This window comes from Dipodomys ordii, unplaced genomic scaffold, assembly GCF_000151885.1.
Source record: "Dipodomys ordii isolate 6190 unplaced genomic scaffold, Dord_2.0 Scaffold11, whole genome shotgun sequence".
Lineage (NCBI taxonomy): Eukaryota > Metazoa > Chordata > Mammalia > Rodentia > Heteromyidae > Dipodomys > Dipodomys ordii.
Window position 1 is genome coordinate 18,156,106 of NW_012267227.1, and position 20,051 is coordinate 18,176,156.

At 50.3% G+C, this 20,051-nt stretch overlaps 2 protein-coding genes across 2 annotated transcripts in view; one reads left to right on the plus strand and one right to left on the minus strand.

Annotated features, from left to right (window-relative positions):
• Positions 1–6,266, plus strand: part of Fsip1 (fibrous sheath interacting protein 1) — a 96,317-nt gene extending 90,051 nt beyond the window's left edge. The window contains 2 exon segments of the mRNA XM_013010009.1: positions 314–821; positions 6,259–6,266. Coding sequence (XP_012865463.1) covers positions 314–821; positions 6,259–6,266 — 516 coding nt within the window.
• Thbs1 (thrombospondin 1) lies at positions 4,993–19,897 on the minus strand. The gene is made up of 21 exons (XM_013010171.1): positions 19,748–19,897; positions 19,066–19,625; positions 18,170–18,245; positions 17,632–17,834; positions 17,427–17,549; positions 16,280–16,373; positions 14,511–14,684; positions 13,909–14,085; positions 13,497–13,670; positions 13,190–13,317; positions 12,924–13,076; positions 12,439–12,657; positions 12,107–12,214; positions 11,467–11,626; positions 11,143–11,261; positions 9,808–10,042; positions 9,381–9,608; positions 8,959–9,230; positions 8,352–8,449; positions 8,075–8,214; positions 4,993–7,083 (listed from the first exon to the last, which is right to left on the minus strand). The coding sequence occupies exons 1-21, from the start codon at positions 19,818–19,820 to the stop codon at positions 7,076–7,078; spliced, it is 3,522 nt and encodes a 1,173-aa protein (XP_012865625.1). The 5' UTR covers positions 19,821–19,897; the 3' UTR covers positions 4,993–7,075.
• Between the last annotated feature and the right edge of the window lie 154 nt (positions 19,898–20,051).

Consider the following 20,051-nt stretch of genomic DNA (forward strand, 5'->3'; position numbering starts at 1 on the left):
CAGCTCAAGTTACTTTTATGTGTTAGTGATTAATTTGGTGCCAGCAGCTCATTGTCTTCAGTGTCACCAGGTCCCCACCTCCAGGTGACAGTGTGCACCAGATTATTCTCTAGGAATTCTTGAACATCTTCCCTGCACTCACCAACACCGTGAATGAATTGCTTTCCTGTTTCTATGTATTGACCTTAGTTTACATGAAAGATAAGTGTAATTACATAAGCCTTCTCCAGTAATTATGTTACTGGAAGCTTACCGTAAATAAGCACGTTTACTCAGCCAATTGACTATGAAAACTTTTGGGTTGTTTCATCAGTTAGATTCCACACCACTTCTCTCTGAGCAACAGTTAAAGAGTCTTCTGGGTGAATGCACATGCAAAGGACAAGCCATCACCAGGCTTCCCTCCGAAAGAGAAGGCAGAGTCACGGAGGACGGCACGCCTCAGTCCCCCCAGCCTTCCCCGCCCGACCTCTCTGGGTTAAGTGGCTCAGATGCAAAGGTCCGGAAGCCAGAGGGAGAAGATGCAGATGAGCTTGAGAACTGGCACCGTGAGGCCAACCAAGGCTGCTACCTCGCGAAAGCCTTGGAGGGGCATTGCGTGTCAGAAGCCCTGGCCTTCGAAGCAGAGACTATAAAACATCTTCCGCTTTCCAAGGATGAGGTTAGCAGTGACACGCAAGACTATTTTATGTCCAAGACCCTTGGCATCGGGAGACTGAAAAGGCCTTCTTTCTTGGATGATCCACTGTATGATGTCACTGTGAGTCTTTTGTCAAAGGACCAAAATCTGGAACTCAGCCCTCCGGAGAAAGCAACAGCAGGTAAGGCTTGAGAACAAGTGTTGGAGGAATAATTCTTGGGAGCATCTCAATATGAAGAGTCTATGATTTCAAATGGACCAGGCCAGGAAAGTATATTTGTAAGTCACAAGAGCAGTGCAAACACAAGAACATGTGTTCTTATAAGCTCCAGGTTGAGATTTTATATTATGAAGTACATTAGAAAATTCAGTCCTCTTACTGTATTTTATCTTTGCTAGCATGCATTTGTTATACAGGGGCATTTCCATCTATGTTTACATGTATTTCAGTCCACACCCCTCTGCTGTTCTCCTTTTCTCTCCTACCCAAAACAAGTTCAGCAGGTTTTATTGTTCTGATTTTATACATGCGAATGATCTCTCAAAATTATTCACCCTCTGGCTCTCCTTTTCCCTTTTCCTCTTCCCCTCTCCTCTGTAGTGGCGTGGGCTCATTCCATTTTGCTGTGCTCAGCTCAGTGACTCATAGTCACATTTCAGCACAGCACTGTTCTAATGTTGGAGACACCTTACATGTTTCATTTATATTTACTCATTTTTTTTAAATCTTCATCTGACTATTCCCACATATCCACTTTGTCTTCTTGAATCCTGATATTTTGTCTTGAATTTGATCCAGTCTACTGCAGAGATTTTTTAAAATTGAATTATTTATATTTATATTACCAGAATTGTCTTTTTTTCCCTCAGAATTTCTATTTCCTTCATGAACTCTTCTTTCATGCCCTGTGTTGTCTCCCTTATTTCATTCAGAGCTTTCTTTGAGTATTCTTGGAATTCATTCAGGGATTTATTCCTGTCCTTTTTAATTTTTTAAATCATTCTTAGAATCATTTTTTGAATTATTTAGACTATCATTCACCTCATTTTTGTAGTGTTCATTACTGTAGAGTTGTGTTCATTACTGTTGGAGGAGTCACGCTTCCCCCTGCGCCTCCCCCCCTTATTTCTTGGGGTTTTGCATTTGGATTTGTGCATCTGAGGCCAAGTTGTTGGTTGGAGGTTTTAATCACCTATAGTATTTCAGTCTGGACTGAGATGCTCTTTCTTACCACTGGCCTGGGTGCATGGCTTAATAGCCACACATTCACTGGTATACTCAGGATACCAGGCCTGATGTCCAGCATTGCTCTGATCGAGGAAGACAAGCTGTCCGCTGTAGGAGGGTCAGTTGTCCATTTCTGTGCTGCTTTTACTGTTTCTCTCTTCAAGGAGGCAAATGCCAAACTACCCCACTTAAATAAAACATGTAGTTCAGCTTTTACTCTCTCCCCAGAAACTTAGTAGAAAGTAATTTTGATGTCTCTCTCTAAACCCATAGTTATCTTTCAAAACTCAGCATTTTTCTGAGCTGTAAGTTCCATGAAGACAGAATTTGTATCATTAGATTTTACCTGTAAACTTTATATGCAGCTTGTGATGACTGTTTAATAAATAGTAGAGAAATTATTATTATTATTATTGTACTCTTGAGCTATGATCCCCAGATTTTTAGCTTCAGTTCTTTTTTTTTAATGTGATCTCGCTCTTTCTGGGACTAGCCTGGCTCATGCTATCAGACCCCACTTTTTTGTTGTTTGGGATGAGGTCATGGTATTTCTTTTCCTGGGCTGGTCTTCTCTGTCCTCTCACTCTCCCTTCTTGGAGTAGCTAGGATTGCAGGCATGAGCCACCACACCCAGCTTTCACTGTATAATGTGCAAAAAGACTTAGTGCTTACTAGGCTGAATTACTTGTCTTAATAATGTACACGTTTCTGATTACATATTAACTTTGGTTATTTTATATACAGATGAACAGCAGACTAAACATGTGATGGAAGAATGTGAAGACTCTTAAAGACTTACTAGGTGTGCTCTTAAGAAAGTTGGAAATTAAGTTTCATTTTTTTCTGAACTGTTTGAGTTCAATGGCTGCATTGAGTGAGACCATTCTTCAAATAATGATTTTTAACATTTGATTTCTCCTTATTATGTTTCCTTGATATTTTTGAGGCTTGAACAGGGAGTGTGGCTCAAATGGTAGAGTACCAAGTCTTGTATGAAAAAGCCAAATGAAAGTGCAAGACTCTGAGTTCAAGCTCCAGTGCTAGTACACACCAAAACCAAGAAAACCCGAACCTATTGCCTCCATCTTTATCGCAATTCTCCTCTAGCACCTGGCTTACTCACCTTCAACCTGTCAGTCCTGAGCCACATGACAGTAAACCTCCTTAGGAGGAAAAAGTTTTATTGGTGGTGACATAACAAGTCCTGTGTTTAACCAGTTTCACCAGCTAACTTTTGAAGGTCACTGTGCATGGGATTGGACCCTCCTGTGAGCAAGCTCCCGTCCAGCCTCTCTGTCCTGTCTCCTCTTGGTGTGTTCTGTCACTTTTACTGTATGGTGTAAAAATTCATCAGAATTCTCTCCCAGGAATGCACATGTTGTACTACTCTTTTTTTTTTTTCTTTTGTCAGTTGTGGGGCTTGAACTCTGGGCTTGGGCGCTGTCCCTGTGCTCTTCAGCTCAAGGCGAGCGCTCTACCAGTTGAGCCACAGTGCCACTTCCGGTTTTCTAGTGGTTTACTGGAGATCAGAGTCTCACAGATTTTCCTGCCCAGGCTGGCTTTGAACCTCGATCCTCAGATCTCAGCCTCCTGAGTAGCTAAGATTACAGACGTGAGCCACTGGCGACCAGCCATATTGTACTACTCTGAGAGTAAATGCTGGCTTATTTCAGACGGATATTTCCTTTAGATCATTTCCCCTCATTCCACAATGGTTTACAGGCACTTTCTAATTCATAAGTCTTCACCTTGGGCCTACAAAATGATCTGGCAGTTTCCATTCATAGGTGATCTTGCTGCCCAGACAGAAGTGTTTAGAACAAGAAAGAAAAAAGTCAATGAGGAGGAAGATTCTATCTTTTGTCTTGTGCTTAACCAGCCTCAAAGCCAGACTTTTGTCAAAAATTGAATGCATAACAAAAATACTAACAGTTCTTAAGTCAGTGTGCAAAACTACTTGCACCAGTTTTGTTTTTGTCAAAACGAAATGAATTGCTCAGTATTTTGCGTTCATGAATCGCCGTTCTGAAACTCAGATTCTAGATGTGGCAGCACTGGTTCCCTTTACCAGTGAATCTCACATCCACACATTTGTGCATTCCTCTCAAACCTTGCCTTTCCCGCATCATCCGTTTGTGCCTGCAGGTGTCATTCATTCATTCTTCAGAAGGTAGAGTCTCTTACCACCTTTTGCAAAGACGATTCTTCTCTTGTAATGCTGTCCACCCGAGCTGCTCTACAAAATGTAGTCATGTTGTCCTACCTAGAGCCATCATGGACAGGTCAGAAAATGGACCTGGAGTTACAGGTTAAACCAGACAGTGGTGGCTGATGCCTGTAATTCCAGCTATGGCAAGGCAGAGATGGGAGGATCATCGTTTGAGGCCACCTCAGGCAGAAAGACAATGACACCCATTTGCTTTCATTGTCTTTCTTAGAAAGAGCTGGAGTTTTGAGAAGGTTCATACTGGACTCCTTTTAACAGTAAACATAAAATTATATTTTTTTTGACTCAGGATATAGGTTCCCTTTCTATGCTTTAGTTATGGTAGACTATTCCACAAATCTAGAAAATATATACCCTAAGGCTAGGGTTTTTATTTTTATACTGGTCTTGGGACTTAAACTCAAAGCCTGGGCGCTGTCTTGAGCTTATTTGCTTAAAGGTAGCACTGTACAATTTGAGCCACAACTCCACTTCGCCTTTTTGGTTGTTAATTGGATATAAGAGTCTTATGTAGTTTCCTGCCTGGGCTGGCTTTGAACTATGATCCTCAGGTCTCATCTTCCTGAGTAGCTAGGATTACAGGATTGAGCCACCAGTACCTAGTCTAGAAGACTAGTTTTGAACAAGTCTAAATTATATTGGAATTGTGACTATTACATGTCACATTTTTTGTAATTTTCTTTTGTGTGTGCTCTATTGGTTTTTTTTTGTTTTTTTTTTTGGTCAGTTGTGGGGCCTGAACTCTGGGCCTCCCCACTGTCCCTCAGCTCTTCAGCTCAAGGTTTGTTCTCTACCACTTGAACCACAGCACCATTTCTCTATTGACTAAGAATAGTATTTACCCATACCTCTTAGAATAAGGCCAGCAGAGAACAAACCAGACATGGCTATAGGAAGTATAAATATAAATTCCCATATGATTTATTGTTGTTCCTTGTACATCAGAAACAGTAATATACAAGTTACACTGCTTTAGAATGCAAAATGGATAAAAATGTGTACAAAAAAGCACATTCCTAGAAAAAGGTATCAACAAATAGTAAAAACCAGGGAGTAAAAAGCAAAAAAAAATTATAACAAAACACACAAAAAAGGAGAAAACTCAACGATTCTTCAATTCAGTGTGCAAACATATAAAAATAGAAATACTAACTGTACAGGCAGTATTTCCCGATAAATTATTTAAATAGCATATCTACACAATCCGAGATCTATTCCAATAGCAATGAGAAAATAACTTATGAAAGTCAAGCTATGGGTACAAGATGATAGAAAGAGAAAGAAACCTTTCAGAAATGGTATTTAACATTTCAATGCTTTTTCCTGGGAATATTCTTCTGCAGAGAAATTTTCATACTATGTACAACATTGCCTTTTGAGTTACTACAGTAGCTTTCAGTCTATTTAAGACACTTAAACTCTTTCTACTTGATCCAGAAAGTCTTTACTCAGTCACACAACAAATGAGGTAATATTTGTATATAAGTTTCACCTTTGTCATCTTTTCTCTTTTGGAAAAATGAAGTAAAACAAAACAACAACAACAAAAACAACAAACAGGTGTACATGCATTTCTTCTTCCTGGAACTATGAGTGAGGGACGTGGCAAAATATTTCTAAAGATGTCATGGCTTTCTTAGCAATCCGAAGGTCTTGCAGACAACCAATGAATTCCACCGGAAAAGATAAAACAAAGGGACAGAACTGGTTCGCTCTCAGCCCAAGGTGAGGCTGGTTTTCCAGGTGGTGGCATTGAAGAGATTCGCTGATCCCACCCAGGTATCTGCTCACACATATTTCCCATATGAAATTTAATTCCAGGTAGAACAGAGTTAATAAATAATCTGTATTTACAATCTTACAGTCACGAAGACTCATAACCAAGGCAATGTGGACAGTCCTTACACTTCCTGTTCCATGGATATCCTTCAGACAGATTCTCCAGAATAGGGAAAAAAAATAAATATTTTATACTGTTAAAGCATTTGTTAAAAAACAAGAAAGAAAAAAGAAATACACCCCCCCGCCCGCAAAAAAAAAAAAAACCATAAAAAAAATCACACTATAGTCCAGAAGAGAATCAGGAACTCTAATAATAGAAGAAAAAAAGAAAAGGAATGTTTTAGTCAGGTTGACGGTAACTTTGTGCCTTTCTAACCATAGGAACATGAGCATGCTGCCCCTCTTGGAGGCGGCTGCAGCCCACTGAGATGGAATAGGTTTTTCTACTTTCCTGCTACATCTGCAAGGTACATCTGGAATAGAACCAACCATTTCAGCATGGCCAGGCACTGAACAGCCCCCAGCACTGCATGGTACTTCTGATAATAACATGTTATGTGGCTCCTATAGACCAGGGGTAAGGATGGGTATCGGGAGAAAGTTCTGAAGCCAGTCTTTCCCTCCCTTCCTTCCTTCTGTCTAAGCCTCTTCAGATGGGTTAATCAGCTAATGCTAGTCAGCGTCATAAAATCCAGTCTTTCAGTATCCCCAAAATGACTCAGTACTAAACAAGTAACAGGTTCTCCATGATTTCTTCCCACAATCCTTCCTTAGTGCTTGGGCCCCACCCACTGTTCCTAAGGGTATATGTCAGGATCAGGGGCAAGGCCTTGCTGCTGAGGTGCCGGGACATGCGTGGGTCCACTGCTCAGAGCTGGCCTCTCGGGAGCACCCAGCTCGGTGACATGCGCCGCGTGGAGAAGGCACCTTTCCGAAGGAAAGAGAAGAGATGCTTTTGTTTTCACAAAAGCAAGCCAAAGTAATTGTTTGTGTTCTTGGAAGAGGCCTTCTTATTCACCGGAGGCTGAAGGCTCAGTCTGTGTTTGAGTTTGCTTGAGGCAGGCTCCAAGCGTTGGAATCTGCAGAGAAGAAAGGGGGGTGAGGAGGCGTTGAGCCTGGGGGATTCCGCAGGTCCTGGCTTCCAGAAGGTGCAGTGCCAGCCTTGGGTATGATCAGGACTCTGATCAGCATATGACAGTTAGGAATCTGTGACACAAACGTGAAAAAACAAAGAAGTGAAAACTAATGAATCAGGGCACAATCATCTTAATATCAACTAACAAAAACTCAAGAGTTTTCCTTTTGTTGTTGTTGATGGAAAAATGACTCTGTGTGTGTGTGTGTGTGTGTGTGTGTGTGTGTGTGTGTGTGTGTGTGTGTGTGTGCGCGCGCATGCTGGTACTGAGGCTTGAACTCAGGGCTTTGAGCTCTTACTTGGCTTTTTTTGTGTGTGTGTGTGAAAATACCATATAGAGGGGTTACAATTACATGGGCAAGATAATGAGTACATTTCTTATCAAACATTGTTGCCTCCTCCTTTGTTTTCCCTTCCCATCTCCCCCCTCCCCCCCCCCCCTCCCCCCCCCCACACCCTACTTGGCTTTTTTGTTCAAGACTGTTGCTCTACCACTTGAGCCAAAACTCCACTTCTAGCTTTTTGGAGGTTAATTGGAGATAGCATCTCATAAACTTTCCTGCCCAGGCTGGCTTCAAGCCATGATTCTCAGATCCTAGCCTACTGAGTAGCTAGGATCATAGGCCTGAGCCACTGGTGTCTGGCTACTAAAAATGGCTTTCACATCACTATGAAAGCAATATTGTTCCTCTGTACACAGATAAAAGTTGTGATGGTATGAATAAAACTGTAAGAACATAAACTATCTAAACATTCCAAGGTTGAAAGAAAAGTAGTACTCGCATTTAAGAAAAGCATTATCGTGGCCTAAATTGTGTAGCTGCTTGTCTTCCGTCTTTGCATTGTCTGAAGAACACACTGGTTACTAAGCAAACTCACAGTGTTGATAAGGACTCAGGATTTCTTTAGCCACAATTCATAGCAATTATTTCATTTCTAGCATTGTATCCTTAAACGCTAAGTGGAAATACCCTTGTCTCTAAAATACTGTTCCAATCAGTCTTGCCCACCGCCGTTGTCTTTCATATTAGTGTGACTTAGTGCAGTTCTCGGTGCTCCTACCTCTACATTCGTATTTCAGGTCAGAGAAGAACACCATTTCTTGAGAGAAGACAAACAGTCCTAGCCTACCGCCGGCGTAGGTTTTGTCGTAGATGGGGCCAGAGTCAGCCATGATCTTCTTCCCCTCGTACATGACCACTCTGCAGCAGAAGAGAAAACATGTCACTGGTGACACGTCCCTGGTGACACGTCCCTGGTGACCTCGCTCCTTTTTGATCTCATCCTTTTGGCCCCTCGGTGCGACGCGGAAGTGGGATTTAATACACTCCACCCTCACCTTATGAAGCCTGTCTTGGGCCGGTGGCTGAGACGCCATCTGTAGGCGGTGAAATCTTTCCAGCCTATGTGACGAGGGTCATGCCACAGGGTGCGCACCTGAGGGAGAGGAGAGAGCTTGAGCAAGTCCCGCCGCGAGGAGACCCACAGCCCGGGCCTGAGACACAGGGCTTGAGAGCTGCCCACAGCCCGGGCCCTGAGACACGGGGCTTGAGAGCTACCCATAGCCCGGGCCCTGAGACTCGGTGCTTGAGAGCTGCCCACAGCCCGGGCCCTGAGACTCGGTGCTTGAGAGCTACCCAGCAGACCGGGAGGATTTTGGTTCCTAAGGGTTCTCTCCTGTGCCGTGTGCCATATAATGACTGAAAAGCAGACAGCAAGGGGAAAGGAAGGCTTTTTGTTTGAAGAGGCCAGAACTGCCCCAGGTGTGGAGGGGCGCCGGGCCGCAGTGAGCTCCCCTGTCCCACACGATTCGGACTTTGTGGAGCCTGGCTTCATGCCGCAGCTGGTGATGCTGGGAGCTTCCTAACTAAGACATCTTGGGTTCTTAGCCAGAGGCCAGTGTCCCCCTTGTCAGTTACACGGCCACCCCCGGGACCCCTCCTTACCTGGCCAGGGGTGTTTCCTGTGTGCCACAGGGCATTCCGCAGGTGCTCGCCAGGGCCTGTGGTGGAGTTCACGACTTTCACGGACAGGCCGGAGTATCCCTGAGCCCTGGTGGGGTTGGTATCCCAGTAGGACTGGGTGACTTGCTTCCACATAACCACGTAGAAGCGGCTGCTGGACTGGTAGCCAAACACAAAGCCGGCGTAGTCATCGTCCCTCTCGGTGTTGATGAAGAAGGTGCCACTGAAGTCCACCGCATTGAACTCATCGTAACCTAGAATACCAGGCCAGAGCCACGTTAGTAACTGCAGCCTTTAGATCCTTCTCCATTCTGTCCCAGACTTCCCAGAGCCGCCCCCCCCCCCCCGCAGGGGCAGGGGCATTTCCACATCCGTCTTTGCCTCTTAAAGCACGCACAACTCACCTACAGCAAGGCCAGGATCACAGTTGACAGTCTGGACAAGCTCTTTGCCCTGGTGGCGTACCACCCAGTTAGGGTCATTTTGGGATGTCCCTTTGGGATCAAGAGGAATCATCTGGAATCGGCGGAAATCAGTCTCACTAATGTCAACATTCTCAGGACAGATATCATCGATGTCTGGCACATTGTCATGGTCAAAGTCGTCTTTGCACGCATCGCCTCGACCGTCACCTAAGATCAGAAAGGCAAGATGTGAGTGAAACTCTGAAGTGCTGCCATGTCTGAGGTCAGATGAGCCTTGCCACAGCTGACCTTCAGTCGCTGTGTCCCCTGGGATACCTTCCCTTTACTTCTGTTTCTTCCCTCTGCAGGTCATACGTCCCGACCCCCCTAACACCTTGTGCTCTCCAGAATGGCGGCACGGACTCACCATCAGAGTCCTTCTGGTCAGGATTGGGCACCAGCCTGCAGTTGTCCCTGTCATCAGGGATGCCGTCATTGTCATCATCGTGGTCGCAGGCATCCCCCTTGCCATCCTTGTCATGGTCAGCCTGGTTGGCATTGGGCACATAGGGGCAGTTGTCCAGATTGTTCTGGTGTCCATCTTCATCAATGTCCTGATTGTTGTCACAGGTGTCCCCGATGCGGTCTGAGTCAGAGTCCAGCTGGAAGACAGAGGGAAAAGGAGTAAGTCCCATGCTGAACAGCGCCTGGAAGGCCACACAGGTGGCCACCAGGGGGAATTCTTCTGTGTATGATACTGCCAGTGAGTTCCACGGTTATTTCTGTGCTACTGGAGACACTAACATTAGCAAGCTGAAATTTAAAGGTTTTTTTTTTTTTTTCCTCAATCTTTGTTTGATGTGGAAATTGTGAGGACACATTTAGGATTTTTTAAAAGCATAACATTTTCCAACTAACATAGAACTTAATTATTCCATATGCACGGGATGCTTCCAGACAGCATAATACAGATTGGATTTTTTTTCTTGCTAGTGTATATGCTTTTTGTAAGGGGTGTGTGTGTATGTATGTGTATGTTGTGTGTGACTGTATTTTTTTTTTTTACATGATGGTTGAATTTTGTTGTAAGGTTATTATAATCAGAGGAATCCTAAAGTCATCTAGTGAGGTTAAATGATATTGAAAAATTTGTGGTAAGACCCAAACTCGAAACAGATGAGGTCAGTAAAGCTTCCCGCAGACCACTCAGGCTTTCCCATGATGCCCTCAGAGCCACTGTCCTGCTATTACTAGCTTGACACGCTTTAAAGAGCAAGTGTCGGGAGGGAGAAGCTGGAGTTCTCGTGTAATGACGTCGATCTGTACATTCCCCGGCAGGGGGGAAGGGTGGTCTGTCAGGAATGCTAGATATTTTTGGAGAAATGTGCTTTCTGGAGCTTTTGGAAGTCTTTTTAGTTTGATGACTTCTTAATGGCTGGATTGTATCACTAGCCATGAAAATGGCTGTTTTGCTTCTAGATGATGCATCTCAGCCGTACACATGGTTCATGTGATTGTAGTGGCCATTTGCAGGTCTTGGCTTTGTGAGAATTAATCTTAACAAGGGTAGGTTACACTGAACAAGCCAAGTAGGCTTTCTCTACAGAGTTCATTTTGAGCAAACTCACTTTGAGCATGCTCATACAGCGCCTGGCTATGGGAACACGGGTGCCAGTGAGTTTGGACTCTACTCTTACACACAGTCTCAGAGGCCCAGCCAGGAGATTCCAGCAGCTGGCGGAGAGTGGGAGGAGTCACCCACCTGGTCTGGGTTGTGCTCCAGGGGACAGTTGTCACACTGATCTCCCACCCCGTCCATGTCAGTGTCCCTCTGGTCCACGTTGTACACGTACTGGCAGTTGTCACGCTCGTTGAGGATGCCTGCGGAGAGCAGGGCGAATGAGCGCCGCGCTCGGCAGCACCAAGCGCACGGTGAGACCACACAGTCAGGCCTCCCGGGTCCCCAAGAGCCCCCTACCGTCCCCGGTGAGACCACACAGTCAGGCCTCCCGGGTCCCCAGGAGCCCCCTACTGTCCCCGGTGAGACCACACAGTCAGGCCTCCCAGGTCCCCAGGAGCCCCCTACCGTCCCCGTCGATGTCGGCGGCGCAGGCGTCCCCCTCCCCGTTGCTGTCGGTGTCTGCCTGGTCTGGGTTGTGGTTGTAGGGGCAGTTGTCGCAGCGGTCCCCCACGTCGTCTCTGTCGTAGTCATACTGGGCGGGGTTGTAATGGAACGGGCAGTTGTCCTGCGGGGAGGAGAGATGGAGAAACCTCACCGGGTTGCCTCCGACACCCGCCGCTGTGTCCGACCACTTGCGCAGTGTGTACACGACTCATTAGCTACTAGTTGGTTGACAGAGTATCGTTAAATGACCCCCTAGAAGATAATACGTGGGTTTCTGTTGGTGACAAGTCAGTGAGATATAAAACATAATTTTATCATCTCGGTGTCACTAGGTACACTTGTAATTTCTCTCTCAAATGGGGAGGAAGAGATGGGAAGGAAAAAGCCTTTGAAAATTCTCTTGGCAACGTCTGTGTCCTGGGTCGCTAGGATTATGACAGGTGTTAGCCGCTGTGCCTGCTGCCAGCGAGGAAGCCCTAACTCTCCAACGTGTCAACATGGTGGACGTAAAGCCCTGCAGTCTCTCCGCCCGTGCCGTGCTCCAGGCTGCCACTGGAGCGAGCGGGGACGCGGGGAAGGGAGCACAGGGTCTGGTCTTTACCCTGTCGTCTGGGATCTTATCGTTGTCGTCATCGTCGTCACAGGCGTCGCCGATCCCATCCTTGTCGTAGTCCTCCTGCCCCGAGTTGGGAAGGTTGGGGCAGTTGTCCTGGGGAAGAAAAGCCACACATGACAGCCGTTAGGCCTGCGGTGACACGGGGACAGGCACTCCAAGCCCAGGTCCTGCCCTGTTCATGTTCTTGGTGAGAACCCATGCCCCGCTGCCTTCCAGATCCTTCTTTAACTCTTCAACCCGGAGCGCACTCTGGCGTGTGCTTGGGACCAGGGCGGCGGGCTGTCTGTGGGGAGGCTCGGGAGGGCGTCTGGCCGTACCTTTTTGCAGTGGTAGGTGGCATTGGCCACGCATACCAGGTCCTCGTTGGGCCAGCCGTCCAGGTCGGTGTCCTCTCCGCAGATGATGCCGTTGCCGGCGTAGCCGGGCCGGCACTCGCAGCGGTACATGGGGTCGCTGTAGTGGCCCAGGTAGTTGCAGTTGGCGTTCCTGTTGCAGTCGTGCGTCCCGTCTTTGCAGGGGTTGCGGGGACTGCACACCTGGGGGCACAACACCCAGCCTTTGGACATGTCCCAGACACCAGGGGAACGAGGGGCCGCGACCGCCCCCTCTCTGGGTAGGCGAGGCCCGTGGGAAGAGCAGGCCCGCACCTAGACACCCACAGCTCCATCCGCTCATCCCTATCGGGTGCTGCTAAGACTACGCTGTGCGGGCGTGCACCCCTCCCCTGCTCCATGAAGCCTCCGCTGGCTGCTCGCTCAAGGACAGCTCTGTCCTCAGGTCTGCTTTGTGGAGTCTGCTGTACCTGTTTGTTGGCCATGGCGTGTTCGATGCCCCTGCCGAAGGGCTGAGAGCCCGTGAAGCGCGGCGGGCAGGGCAGGCAGTTGTAGCCGGGGTCTGTGTTCTTACACCGGTGCTCTCCGTTGTGGTTGAAGCAGGCGTCGGGCACTTCTTTGCACTACGGAGGGAGTAAGAGAGTGCTTGGCTGTGAGCGAAGGCGGCAGCGAGGAAGTGCCGGGGGGCCCGCCGGCGGCCTTCCCCGCAGGTCACGCAGAGCCGGGGCTCCCTCACCTCATCCACGTCACTGCACTGGATGCCGTTCCCAGTGTAGCCGGCCGGGCAGGCGCCACACTTCCAGCTGCCGTCGGGATGGCTGGTGCATTTGGCACCGGCAAAGCAAGGGTTGGACAGGCATCCATCTGAGAAAGGTGAGAGGCGGTCAGTGGCAGGTCCCAGCTGCTGTCCCTGCTGCGGCTGCGCTGACAGCGGTGCTGTCCACCTGCACACGCACACGTGTGCACACACATACACACACAGAACCTCAGCATTCAGTAAAATCCAGTGTCTAGAGGGACTTGGCTCAGGGCCACCCACTCACCTATGGGACAGTCCTGCTTGTTGCAGACCTGGCTTTCTGTCACGTCGCCAATGCAGTCTTTGCCTCCGAACTGGGGCGTGGGGTTGTTGCAGAGGCGGCTGCGTTTCTGCACCCCTCCCCCACAGGTGACGGAGCAGATGTCCCACAGCGACCAGGGACCCCAGCCTCCATTGACTGCAAGGAAACCGATCCCACACAAGCATTCAGTCATTTGAAACCTCTGCTACCCGACCCGTGGAAGGGATGTTCGGGAAGAGCGTGAGTCTGAGATGGTTCTCCGTTTCACACTGAGCGCCCAGGGCTTTGCTTCTGTTCATTTCTCCAGTGAGCAGCGTCCCCTCGCGCCCTGCCCCCACCTCCCCCCCGCCGGCCCCGTGACCCGCAGAGCTGCGCCCGGGAGGCTCCCACTCACTGGGACAGGCGGCTTTCCTGCACGCTGTGGTCTCCCGCGCCTCGCCCTCGCACGGCTTCCCGTTCATCTGCGGGCTGGGGGAGTTGCAGAGACGGATCCTTGTGATGACGCCATCACCACATGTCACGGAGCAAGACGACCAGGGGGACCAGTGGCTCCAGCCGCCATCCTGTTTGACTAAAATGCAAAGCTGGTGTCACCGAGGGTGCTGGCAGCCTCCTCCGGAGCTCGGAGCTCGTGGAAGCGTCCCCAGCCCGCTCAGCGCAGCCAAACCCGCGCTGCGAGGACACGGGCTCGTGGCCACAGTCCACATGCCAGCATGTGGTGATGCCGGCTGCAGGAAGCCATCAGTACCCCAGGACCTACAGGCTCGACATAAGCTGCGCTCCATGCTGACTGCATTCGATGCATGAACCAAATGCTTAAAACCCCACTGCGAACTCGCTGCAGAGACCCGTGCTACAGAGAGGAGAGGCCGCGGGATCCGCGCTGTGGTCAGGGTGCGGGAGGAGGGGTAGACTGGGATTCCGACACGGAGGTTCCAGCACCTTTACGCCCAGGCTTCGCACCCTGCCTCCCACCCCCAGCCGCCCAGTGCTCACATCGCTTGTCACACTCCTGAATGTGGCAGGTCCGCGTCTGGACCGAGGAGCCCTCGCAGCGGTTGTTGAGGCTGTCACAGGAGCGGCCGCGCTGCTGGACGCCATTGCCGCACGTCGCCGAGCAGGACGTCCACTCGGACCACGGAGACCAGCCGTCGTCCGCCGAGTCGCTGGCTGCGGGGAGCACGAGGCACTTAGTACAGGGTGGCCGCCCGTGGTCCCTGCCGGGGCCTGCACTTGCCAGAGGGGGAAAGCACACATCCCCTTTGCCTCGACTGAAGTATTTGATGAGTATGCTTTTGCTATACTAACGCAACACGATGTGGTTATTACAGCTGCATGTGTGTGTGTGTGTGTGTGTGTGTGTGTGTGACTCTGAACTTCTCCCTCAGCCTTAACCGTAGACTTTTACAAGTATGTGAGACTCCCGTAACTTCAAAGCAAAGGATACGATTTCTCTGAGGTGGCTGGAAGAAGGGTTTATGTTAGATCACCACGTATAGATTTTCCGGGTAACTGGAGGCTGTACTGGGTCAGGACAGCCCATCCTTGCTGCAGTGCGAGATCTCCCACGCCCTCTCCTCTCCGCTCTGACTGTGCACAGTTAAGATATCGGAGCAGCGGGTCCAGACTCAGTCTTCCAAGAAGACAGCCCCAAGGTGTCATTTCTGACTTGTCAGGGAAGCCCCAGACCATGTGTCTGGCAGATGAGCGGGCTGGCAGCCTGGCTGCTCTTAGTTCTGGCTCCAGCTGGCCATGAGGTTAGTCGGCTTGTTCCTCAACCTCTCACCTCTGGCGCCTCCTCTGCACATATTTTCACAAGAGGAGAATATGTTTGTTTACTGTCTCTTGAGGCACCACCAGAAAACAGAGACTAGATCTCATTAGATAGCCCATGCTGGCCTTGAACCCATGATCCTTCTGCTTCTGACTCTTGAGTGCTGGGATTACAGGTATGCACCAGTATGACTATCAAGAGAACTTGTGTTCTTTGGCCACCAGTTGGAAGTCTTAGCAATCGCTGTCTGTGTTCCCTTTAACTCCCACCTCAAATAAGTGCTAGATAGAGCACATGTACAAATAGGTGGAACATCACTCCCATGGTCCTGGGGAGCCATGGTCGGGGTACACAGAGGTGTGCGTGTGTCTGTGTGTGTGTGTGTGCGTGCATGCATGTATGCCAAGTGCTACTGCCTATTGTAACAACTCACTTTTATGACTATGCTGAATATTGTCTCCATGAAGAGATCATTGCAGGGCACAAGACCTAGGGGCAGGGCGCCCCGTGTCAAGACAGTGCCGTTTCTGTCAGTCCCTTGACCCCCAGTGATGCTGTGATCTTCCTCTCTGATCACTGCAGAATTCAGAGGCAGAACCTCAGGTCCCAAGTCAGGTCCCGTGCTCACACCATAAACCTACCAACTCCTCTGCTGGACAGATCCTCTTAACTTTGCACTGTTAAAATCTAGTTCTAAAACTGTCAACTTAGACCTATTTCTGCAACATATTCACCCCTTATCTGCAAAGCACAAGATCAGGATGAATAAATACATGCCATGAGCATTGCTACCGATTCCACAAGCTAGATGGACAATTAAAAGGTGTTCCTAATGCGCTTTTTTGGCTGCAGACAGCCGACAGAAGGAAGCAAGATGCTGAATGGAGACATATGATGGAGACAGGGTGGGGGCAGTGCTGTGCCTAGATGTCCAGGATGTGTTAGAGCCAGCCGAGTACTAAAGAATGAGCTAGGTGGTTTAGGAACTTACGCCAACACCGTGGGCAGCACTCTCCATCAGGAACTGTGGCGTTGGAGCAGGGCATGATGGGGCAGGACACCTTCTTGCAGATAGTCACTGAATTCTGCAGGGCAAGAAAGGAAGGGGGAAATGGTTACTGAGCATAATTGCAAAAATAAGTTTCCCTACTACAGGAACATTTCCATCACAAGCCACAGAAGTGCGAGGTCCGTAAAAGCTCGGACGGGATGAGGGTGATAGTAGAGCTGTCGGTTGCAGTCCACCCATGTCATAGATTTCATGCCGGTCACTTGTCTGTCCTTCAGGGAGCTCTGAATGGTTGCTCAGCACAAAGAACTTATGTAAGAAGAATCAGCAGGCCTCGGGAGCCAAGTCTACCTCGGAAATCAAACTCACAGGAATCGGCAACAACTTTAAAACCTTTCTATATTATCTTTAGCAGGAGAAGAAAATCTATGAACATTTTTCTCTCCTCTTAGAGCTGCCTTTACACCACACTGGGGAATGATGAGAATTTAAAGAAGTTGGTGCAAAAGCAAAGCCGTTCTTTGTCTGATAAGCCAGATAATAGCAAACTTGCCTTCCCCCACACCTGTGGGACTGGCATTGTCACCCGAGCTAAGTTGACAGTGACACCCTAGCCATTTGAACAGTCAGCACTGTGTTAGAAGAACCGCCATGCCGGGGCTGAATAGAAAGCCGTGCTGGGGAAACAAAAGGAATGTTCTGAGCAGGTTTGATTTACCTGACATTCAACACTTGGTCTTTGAACCAAAGCGAGTAAATTATTCAGATGTCTAAGTAGATTTGTTCCCTTAAGATACTTAGCCCGGGGGGCAGGGGGGATGGAGGGTGTAATTAAGACTTTAATAAATCCAAGAGATTAAAAGAAGCATTTGTAAATGTCATAATTGCATGTCAAAGGGAAAAAGACCCGCTTTGGTGGCGGCCTGTGGTATATAAAAAGAACTTGAGGGCTTCCTCTCGGCTGCAGACCTGGCTTTATGTCCCGTGGGACAAGGATGCCAACCTACTGAAGTTGACTGGCAACTTCAGTTGTCTGTGGCTGGTGTTCAAGCAACAGCATTTTGTATTTGAAAAGACTGGCTGCAAGCCGCGCCGTGAATCTCCCCTTCAGCGCGCAGTGGCTCCTCACCTGGCAGTGGCACTCGGTACAGCCATCCACCGTCCACTCCTCATTATTCCTGTACTGGACCCCATTGTGGTAGCAGAAGTGGGGCCTCCGCAGCTCATTGGCCAGCTCCTTGTTCTCTTCCGTCTAAAAGGTGAGCGTGCTCATTAGTGCTCAGCCTTACCTGGGGCCGACTGGGAGGGGGGGTGGGGGGGGCGAGGCCACTGACCACTTTGCGGATGCTGTCCTGCAGAGTGGTCACAATGGTGCGCAGGCTCCGGAGCTCCAGGACCATGCTGGACAGCTCATCACACGAGATGCCGCAGATGGCTTGCAGGTCCTTGGTCTTGTGGCCAATGTAGTTGGTGCGGATGGCCGGGCTGGACCCATTCACCACATTGTTGTCCAGGGTGAGCAGGACATTGGCAGTGGCTAGGAAATGGAACAGAAAAAGTAATGGTGGACTTCAAATCCATGGCCTCTCCTCCAGCCAGCCAGCCAGCCAGCCCACCCTCGAATTCTTGGCTATAAAGGCATTTCCTTTGGGGTAAGGGATGCAAGTAAGAGGAGTGTGTGTGTGTGTGTGTGTGTGTGTGTGTGTGTGTGTGTGTGTGCGCACGCGTGTGCGTGTAAAATCCTTTGAAGTCACTTGTGTCTACTTAATCATGCTACCTGGAGGCAAGTTTGGCACAAGCAGTATTGCTTATATTCCTCGTGGTGCTCTTGGTAGAATTCTCCCATGTACTAAAAATAGATGGGGTACTCACAGCTGGAGCAGCCTTTGTTCCTGAGGACATCTTCTGGGGTGGTTCCAAAGACAAACCTCACATTCTGCAGCACCCCCTGTGGCAGGAATTGTAGAATGGAGTGAAGGGGGGGTTGGTGGGAGGGGCAAGGGAGCGGGAGGGAGGGGGGAGGGAGGGAGGGAGGGAGGGAGGACTATCTGTGTGCTAGAGAAAGCACATAAGCAAACATCCCAGAAGCTGGAAAGGCCACCATTTTTTAAGATCCCTTTAAGATCAAAATAGCCCACCAACGTAAACGGCCAAACAACTTCAAAAATCTTCTGTCTTCTGCCAAGTCTTTAGTATTTTACAAAGAACTCCCTTCTCAAAGGCCCGCCTGGGCACAAAGGAAGTGGAATGGATGCTAAGTGTGGAGAATACGATATTCCCCAGTGGTGAAGAGTTAAACGTGGGAGTTCAAAGCCACAGCTACAAACGAGGCGAGGAAGAGCTGCAGTGGCGGATCGGTGGCTGTTTTAACCTTTTCAGTTTAACCTCTGCCCGCTTCCATCCCACCCCACTGACCACGGCTGGCTCTACCCAGTGAAGAACCCCTTGCAGGTTCTGATTAAAGCCGGTGGAACATACTCGAAGTAAACCACCGTGCTCTTTAAGAGCACTGGAGCAGCTGCTGTTGGACAGGCATTTCTCATTTACTCGAGTAGTTTCCAACGGGCTGCCCAGGCCCCCAGCCCCCAGCCGCAGCAGGACCCTTCCGATCAGAAATGCAGATCCCCAGGCCCCTCACCCGATGCCCTGGGGGAGGAGGGGGGGAGGAGGGCAGCCTGCCATGCCGTCCACCCTCCCAGGTGTTCTGAGGCTGAGAACCGCCCCCCCCCCCGGGCACCACCACCACCCACCACGGTGGACCCACCGACCTGGAAGTTGTCGTTGACGTCCCCCTTGGCAACGCGGAGCCGGGCGGTGCTGGCCAGGTCCCGGGTGAAGATGCTCTGGATGGGGACGTCCAGCTCGACGCTCTCCATCTTCTCGCAGTCGATGTAGAGCTGGGCTCTGTCCTCCTGCACGAACAGGGTGATGCTCCTCCACTGGCCGGTGGCCAGGAAGGCCTCCTCCACCGACACCACCTGCTGCCGGCCCTGCGCGTCCAGGCTCAGGTCCAGCGTGCCCGCCTTGCCGTTGGACACCACGGCGAACACGGGGCCCGACCGGTCCTTGCGCTCCACGGCCAGCAGCGCGCCGCGGGTCCGCTTCATCTGCCGCAGGGAGGCCAGCAGGAGGAAGCCCTTCTCGGCGCGCACGGCGTCCACCAGGTCTTGGAATTTGTCATCGGGCATCGGGGGGATCAGGTCGGCGTTCTCGATGCGGAAAGCCGGGCTGGACGGGTCGGGACCCTTCACCAGCCGCCGCCCGGAGCCCCTGCGGGCGGCCCCGGCCAGCTCCAGCACGTCGAACACGCTGCCGTCTCCGCCAGCCTCTGTGAGAGCCGAGAGGCCACGGTCAGCTTTCCGGACCGGGGGGGGGGTGGAGGACGGGAGGGCGGGGGTCAGGGGACGGGGTGCGGGGCGCCCCCCCCGCGGGGCCTCCCCGCCGGCTCACCTGGAATGCGGTTGGCGGCGCACACGCACACGGGGCACAGGAGCAGGAGGCACAGTCCCCAGGCCGGGCCCATGGCAGCTCCGGAGCCCGGGGTCCGAGGGGGGAAGCCTGGACGGAGGGTGGCACCAAGTTGGGCGCGGGGCGCGGGGCGCGGGGCGCGCCCGCCACCCTCCTGGGCCTCCCGCTCGCCGGGAGGACGGACAGCAGGCTCGTCCTCCCCGAGGCTATGCCCACGAGGGAAGGCGTGCCCGAGGCAGGCGCAGCTGGTGCCCGGGGAAGAGGGCGCGAGACGGGCAGGCGGGCT